This window comes from Echinops telfairi, unplaced genomic scaffold (genome assembly GCF_000313985.2).
Source record: "Echinops telfairi isolate 266 unplaced genomic scaffold, ASM31398v2 ScPeMD7_7;HRSCAF=31, whole genome shotgun sequence".
In the NCBI taxonomy this organism is placed as follows: domain Eukaryota; kingdom Metazoa; phylum Chordata; class Mammalia; order Afrosoricida; family Tenrecidae; genus Echinops; species Echinops telfairi.
Genome location: NW_022103904.1, coordinates 435,782 through 443,912, shown reverse-complemented (window position 1 = coordinate 443,912; position 8,131 = coordinate 435,782). Strand labels below are relative to the sequence as shown.

General features: G+C 41.0%; 1 protein-coding gene across 1 annotated transcript in view; it reads left to right on the top strand.

The window, feature by feature from the left end:
* DPY19L1 (dpy-19 like C-mannosyltransferase 1) overlaps positions 1 to 4,533 on the top strand; it is a 90,324-nt gene extending 85,791 nt beyond the window's left edge. Inside the window, exon 21 of the mRNA XM_045286279.1 lies at positions 1,607 to 4,533. Within this exon, the coding sequence (XP_045142214.1) occupies positions 1,607 to 1,763 (157 nt within the window). The 3' untranslated portion in view covers positions 1,764 to 4,533. The remainder of the gene's footprint in view (positions 1 to 1,606) is intronic.
* Positions 4,534 to 8,131: the final 3,598 nt, after the last annotated feature.

Sequence of the window (8,131 nt, the reverse complement as noted above, 5' to 3'; positions counted from 1 at the left end):
TTTTTTTTTTTTTAAAAAGAGTCCTGTCTTTCTCATTCAACGTGGGAAGAATCTCATCGTGGGGCAGATGTACAAAACTATCCTTAAACCCACTTGGTGGGCACAGGTGGCAGAACCTTTTTATGAGAATGCTGTGGAGGCACAGTGAAAAACGATGCCATCCCTTTGACAGAACAGTAGCTGGCTGCAAGGCTGTGGGCCCAGGAATGTTTTTATCTTGGTTGTTCTCTAATGATGAAATATGATACAAAGTACCCATCTGTGTTAGTCTGGGTAGAGCAGGGAAACAGGTTCATAGCTATGTGTATAAGAATGAGCTTTATGTACAAGAGCAACTGAATACTGCTGTTTCTCCAATGGAGCCCCTGGTAGATTGGAATCACTGAGCTTTTAGCTGGCCTCCCAACCCTGCCCCACTTTGCCTCTAGGAGGCGGCTTCCTTTTTGGAATGCTACCAGCAGTTATAAAGAATATGAAGGTCTTTATGTACTAAGGTAGAAGAAATAGCCACATGTGTGGTTAACTAGAACCCTAGAAAAACCCAGTTTTAGAGAGCCACCTTGGGCACACACAGCATTTTGTATACATGTGTTTATTTGTTTGCATGTCCGTCTGAAGGTGGGAAAAGTAGGTCTACCTGGAAATGTGCTGGGTGGTTACAGATGTCACTTCCGAGGAAAGCTTTGGAGCTATTTTTACTCAGTATAGATCTGTATTTTGAGTCTTTTACAGTGATTGATAACTTTGAAGTTGACTGTTATTTTTCAAAAAGCATGTCCATATTTGTTGGCTGAGGGTGGCGACGTGGGACTGTGGCTGTGGGGGAAAGCGACTTGTTGGAAATGTTTCTCTTTCTTTAAAAAGAGTACAGCAACTATGACAAAACAGCGGTTGTTGATTCTCACTATTTTGTGTGTATATTTTCCAGTTTTTCCAAAAGCAAATAAAATGTGAACTCTTCAGAGTTCTATTCAGAACTGTATTTGACTTAAAATAAATGCTACCTTTAATTTGAAGGATTTACTAGACAGATGTTCCATGATCCCAGTTTCATCTTTGTGACAGTTTTGCTTTTAAGATTTATGCACTTAGCAACATGGTGAGTTTAAGATTTTCTTTCACTTGATTCATTCTAGAAGAGAATTAATGCAACGTCACTGTGAACCAGACTTACTTCCCAGTTACAATGGTTACAATCTGTGGATTCTCTTAATGTGTGCTGGGCACCATGCTAGATATATCGCATCCCTTACAGCTTACAGCACACCTCTGTGGTGGGTCTTTCCATATTTGACACGTGTGGAAACAGACTGAGTGAGGTGAGCGCGTGACCACCAGTGTTGCAAATCTCCAGAGGCAGGATTGCACCCAGATCTCTGGCGCCAGTGCCTGCATCCCTGTAGTGTACAGGGCTGGCCTTTCTCTTCATAGAGAAATGCAACCCTTGTTGCATTTGCTTTGTTCTAAAGAGCGTTTATGACGTTTTACAGAATGTAATTATCGTAGCATTTTTCTGTGTTTTCATTCACAGAAGACAAATGAAACAGATCAGAAATAGGGTTATATAATGTGTGTTGGTTTGTAATCTGTACATTGATTTTTCTAGGCCTGGTTGCAGTATGCCGGAAATTTGGGATGTGGAAGATCCTGCCAATGCTGGGAAAACCCCCTTATGTAACCTCTTGGTGGAGGAGTCGAAGCCTCACTTCACCACTGTATTCCAGAACAGTGTTTACAAAGTCTTGGAAGTTATAAAAGAATGACTACTACCTGAACTGCTGCCTACACAGAACTCCATCAGTAATGGTTTTAACCTTCTGCTAATAAGTCATACGTTGTTTTTAATTCAATTCTCAAAAAACAAAAACAAAAAACTTTTATAAGACAACTGTTTTCAAATAGAAAACGTTTTATTTGGTGAACTGGAATACCATTCTGATTGTTAAAAGTACTTAAACCTTTATCAATTGGTTTTTATTTCAATGCATCCCTTAAAATTTGCTATGCAAATGAGTATGTGCTTGTACAACTTAAATATGTGTGCTTAAGTGAGCAAACCTAGCCATGTGAGAGAAATTTGTCAAGGATGGTATGAGAATACAGTCCATTCTGAACTACATGGGTTCTGTTTTACACTTTGTGGACTGTTGACACCCTTCTCTGCTGCTGCCGCCGCCTCTCGCTGTTGTCTTCTGGAAGATTCAGTGATTACTGTAAACTTGTCAGTCATGTCCGCCGGTCGTCAGCGTGCACAGTAGATGGGGCACAGCCGTTGGTGTGGTCTCTGGAATTACTTGTTTGTTTTCCATCTTGATTTTCTTTCTGTTCTCTCTTGCCCTTGTTTTGGAAGCATTTTCTTCCCATTGCTAAATCCAAATGTTCAGTTTTGCGATTTGGACCAATTCCTCTGACTAGTAGCTGGGCCGAGTTTGTGTGTCTTCTCTCACACTGCAGTCTTCCTCAAATAAGTGCTAGTCACTCATTTAGTTCATTAGCAAGGACTGGTTTCTGGTTAAACATTTTTTTTTTAATGTAAGCTGTTCTTTCTCATTTTTAGCATTATTTGAATTTTAACACTTTGAAATCATTTTTAAAATTTTAATTATAATTTTCAGAAAACCAATTTTGGACATCTGCAAATATAACACATTAAGAAACTGAGTGTGTGTTTGATAGCGCTATAATTTACAATGTAGGACGTGGTCATTTTTCTTTTGCTATTAAGATACAATTTAAAAAGACTAATTTTTCTGTCAAACTAAAAGTAAGTAAATAATGATAAATTAAGTTTTTACATCTTTTAAATAAATATCTCATCTTTAATGAGACAAAAACCAAATACCTTTGATTGAGAACTATTTGAGCACAAGGAATGTGTATGTTTGGGCTTCCTCTTTACTTTGAAAAAAAGAAGTAAAAAATAGCTTTGAGTTCCTTATATGAATTTTTATTTCTTTGAAGCTTATTTGTCTGAAATGAGATTGTTCAAAATAGTTAAAACCTGATAGTGCTGAGAGGTGGTTTTAAGATTTTCAGTTCTAACCTAACCACATCTATGGCTGACTGCACATTTAATTACATAGTGTTCTCTTTATTAACCACAGGCAGATTAACCTCATTGTGGCTTGTCCTTGAGCCCTGGGTCCTCAGGACTGGTTTCCGGTACCCGATCCTAGGAGTCTCTGAAGATCTGCAGTACTACCGGAGTCGTAGGATGAGCCTGCGTGGGGGATGCATTAGCTTGCTGACATTAGGAAGCTGCAGCTGCAGCGGCAGCAAGTCCATCTGAGGGGTATGCCCCGTATGAAAGCATTCCTGTGGGCAGAGCCAGGTCTCTTTCCCTGGACTCGGTCAGGAGATACTGCCTTTGCTCTCCAGACCCTGTCACCCTTCCTCTTTTGCTGGTCCACTGTTGGATTAGCTCTTGCCAGTGTTTATAGGAAGCAGCTAGGGGGTTGTGGATTAGGAGAACAGTTTTTGAGCAGCTCTCTGTTATTGTTAGGTTCCAAAACCCTACCCAGTTCTGCACCAGCCTGGGTTGGAGCCCTTTGCTGCAGTCGTGTGTCCGCCCATCTCGTGGACGGTCTTCCTGGTTTGGCTGACCTTCAACTTTACCAAGCACGAAGGCTTTTTCCAGGGACTGCTCTCTCCTGTCCGAAATAAGGGAGAAGCATGCTGGCTCTACTTCTTCCAAAGCAACAGGTTAGCAACCCGTTGGCAAGAGGGCCTTGAGGCTGAGGAGGACTGGCCACCGTGCTCCTGCAGAGCTGGAGCCTTTTTATCAGGAACTGTTTCGCGTTCAGTGTGGGTTGATTGAGTCCACCCAGCACTTAGGGTTTTCCTGTTTTAATCATATTTTTAAAGTTATTCTCCATTCTTCCTACCTTCAAATAGTCTCCTTCATAAGTTCACATGTGAATCAGAGGAAAATCCATACGGGGCAGCAACCTTAAGTTACTGTTATAACTTAAGGTAGGTTTTGTTTTTTGGTGGTTTTTTTTGAGGAGTTTCTTCTGTAAGACTGTTAATGCAACTCCACCAGCAAGCTCTGATGATATTTTAGGAAGTTCTGTTCAGAACCAAGGTACCTGTGGGTAAACTGGACCTGATCCGGTGGCAGCTGGTGCTGTGGACTATAAATACCTTTTATGGCAACGGGGGATCATGTTAGGCTTTGTAGACATGACAAACCAGTATTGAGCCTCAGTATTTTATGTAATTTTAGCATTTAAGAATACTTTTGCTTTGTTGTGAAGAAAGTTAGGATGGGTAAGGAGGTGATAGAAATAGCTTATTGCTCTGACATTTAGGAAAGAAACTCGGGCCAGAATTTCTATAAAAGTTTAGCCTCTAAACAGGCCAGCGGAGAAATGGTCGTGTGAAAGCAGGCCAGTGACAGGAAAGCGAGGACGAAAGGATGTCTTGGGGACGAGTGGCACTGCATAGGAGGATTGTATTTTTATGGATTTTATGCCAGTTGTTTACATGTTAAATAAATAAATATGTTAAATAAAAAAAGATCATGGAAATATATGGAAAATGTTTTTGTTTAAAATTTCTTGTTACCCTTTATCCCCGTTTTGACTATGTGCACGCACACATGTTCACATCATCTTGTGTTCAACAGCATGAATGGTTTATGGCTGATTGCCATCCTGAAGAACGGGTGTGGAAGACATGGGACAGTGGGACCCGTGAACCTGCTTTGGCCCCTCAACTCCAGAACCCTCTGAGCCATCCAGTTGATGCCTGCTCATGGCAGCCCAGTAGGACAGGGGAAAGTGCCCTTGTGAGTTTGTCCCAGACCATAACTCTGTACAGGAGTGGAAAGCCTTGACTTCCTCCTGAAGAGCCGCTGTTGGATTAAATTGCCGGCCTTTTGGTTAGCACCCCAAGTTGTAACCATCCCACTCTCAGGGCCCCTGGATCCCCATGGATTTGTAGGAGGACCACGTAGGTACTTTCCTCTGTCATAACCTGCAAACCCAGTTCACAGAGGCCCTATAGGGTAGTCTAGAAGAGCCCCATGGGGTTTTCAAGGCTGTAAGTCTTTCCAGAGGCACACTGCCACATCTTGTTAGCAAGTGGGTTTGAACACCTACGTTTTGGTTGGCAGCAGAGTGCTTTAAGCACCGTGCAACCAGGGCTGCTTCGTTACCTTCAACTCCATGGTTTTGTTTAATACAAACATCAACTCACCATTTTGGCTATTTGGCTTGATTCTTACCTGTGGAATTAGTGTTTTAGCACTGTGACACCTTAATTCTCTGACATCACTGCAGTTTTAGTGTGTAGTAGAATCTCTTGGGTACCTTGTTCAGAAGCAGGTTACTGAACTCAAGCCCAGGGTATCCGATTCAATAGGGCTAGCATAGGACCTGGGAATTTGCATTTCGGAACCAGTACTCTAGGGGATGCTGATGCCATTGATGTGGGACTACACTAGGGAACTACTGTTAAAACAAGGGAAAAGATGAGACCCCCGTCGGCTAGCGCTTTACCCACCAGGCAGTATGCTGGTTAGACTGGCCTTTTATATTAGGAACTGATTTTACCCAGTTCCTTTGTCACTGGGGGAGCATTGATTCAACTGACCTGCAAGGATCAGCCTACACGGCCAAGGCCATTTTCCACCAGAACATTGATGCAGCTGTGCAGATTGTGTTTGGATTACTTGAATATTCAGAAGCTATAAACTGGATCTGGGTTGGACCTGTTTCTTTTCTGTTCAGAGTTGGAGAATGAATCAGAGTTCTTTGAAATGGAACATCCTATAGTGAAATTATTTTGTCTAGAAGAAAATAGGTGAATTCAGTGATATGTGTAGATTTCTAAAATTTCTTTTCTACTTTATTACTTTAATGTTAGCCCCAGAAACCCCCAGTCTGCTCTGTCTCAGAGGGCAGCTAGGGATCAGCATGAGGCCAGGGATCACTTTTCTATCTTCTGCTTCCCCCTGTGCCTTCCCCAAGTAGAAGGTTCTAATTTAAATCCGTAAAATTGTTCCCACTGCAGGAGAAGAAGGAACTACTTTAAACTTCATTATATTCCTGAATGCTGCTTCATTTCACTGTTCTGTATCAGCCCAAATACATTTTTACATTGGAAGTTGAATGGGCCAATTCAGGTAGAGAAAGATGTTGGAAATATTTTTCCTTTTATATTTCTTCCAATGAGAAAGCTTTTCAAATTTGGAAGGAATGTTAATAGCTAAAGGCTTTTTCTTCTTAAGATTTTGAGCCATTACAGTGTATAAAGATTTTTTCTCTTTATTTTCTTCTCTTTTTTTGCAGAGAATAGGCTAGTATTGATATTGGCACTGCTTTCAAAGAAATGTTTTCTGTGTTCAATTACTTCTAACCCCAAACTCTAATTAATTTAAACGTAGTGTTGTTGAATTGGCTTTCACATAAATAGTCGTGCTACCCAGTATTCTGTTAGCTCAGGTTTGTTCATTTAAATACAGCATAATAGCTTTTCATTGATTTTTAAGTACCTGTTTTTTTTTAATATATGCAAAAGAAATTACGTTTTCATGTAAAACCATGAAAGAGTTGACTTTAGCAAAAGTAAGCTCATCCTGTTGTTACTGCCTACCTTGAAAGCTTTATCCTTTCTATTTCTCAAAAAAGAAATAAATGATCATGTCTTATATTAATCTGGGTAGACTAGAGAAACAAATTCATAGACCTCATAGGTATATAAGAAAGAGCTTTATATACAAGAGCAATTGAATATTGAGAAAACATCCCACCCCGGTCCAGATCAAACCCGTAAGTCCAATATTAGCCCAAATGTCCAATACCAATCTATAAATTCCTCTGCAGACTCACAAAAACAAATGCAATGACACCGAATGCAGGAAGATCATAGGCCAGTGGGTGGAAAGTCTTGTAGATCCAGTGGCAGTAGAGGCATCTCATAGCTGGCTGAGGTTTCCATGTGGCTCCTTCAGCTCTAGGGCTCTAGTGTAGCTCTATGTCTCTTGTCAGCAAGCCTGTTTCCCAGGGAGTGAGCCTGTGCTTCACTTCCAGCGAGCTATAATCTCCTTAGCAACTGTAAATGAGGTCATCAAACTGCGAGCTTATTGACAGGCTAAACTTCACTCAAGTCTCAAGTTGACGACATTGTGTAACTACCACATGTCTGCATAGATTTGGCATGAGGTCAAAGAATGCCTGAGGGCAGCTCTCAACTCAGCTATATCGGGACAGCTCTGGTCTGGTTTTTGCCCAGGCTTTTAGGTCTTCGCTATTGGCGTCGCTTATGTAGGGCCCCGGCTGCAGTTCAGAGAGGAGGCTTCCCTCTTGCATTGGGGAACTTTCATCCCAGACGTGCAATTTGAACCTCCCTCAAACATTTTCAGATCTGTGTGCATCTGGCAATTCCAACAAAGACCCCTCCGCAGTCCCCCTCAAATCTGTGAGCACGTTGGAACCTCTTGGGAAACTTCAAAAAAATTATTAAAGCCTGTTTCTCACCCTTAGAGTATGGGATTGAATCAATTTGGAGTATTCTCTGAGAACTGGAATCCAAACAAAAAGCCCTAGTTGATCCTAAGCCCATTGGGCTAACATTTTAGAACCTGTCCTCCGCTTTACCTTCCTTTCTAAGTCTTGACCCATTCGAAGTAGAAATGGCCACATGTTTCTTTTTGTACATGCTGCTTTCTGTTAATAGTTGACTATTAATTACAGAACCTGTGGCTGCTTAAATTCTTTTTAAAATGAATTCTGTGTTCAGTTGCTGATGCCTGCCATGAAAGGGGTGAGCGCATCATACTCTAGAGAACAATAGGGAATATTTCAGGTCACCCTAAAAACTTTTCAGAAGAAATTCAGCTTTATGTAGTCCCTGTATGGAGCAGAAAGAATAAGGTAAACTTTTTGAGCCTTGATACGAATATCATTGAAGAATGCATCAGCTATAGGAACAAAATGGACATAAAGAGGGAAGGAATATGTAAATTATGGACAATTTAATATTGTGTGGACAAGAGTAAAGTTTCCTTTTAACATATTCTGGTTTCTTTTCCTTGGAATATGCTTTACTTGATCAGTATCGACTTCCAAGATCCAGTTTGAATGGCACTTCCTTGAAATACCCCTAGTAGGCTGAATGAAGTGACTTC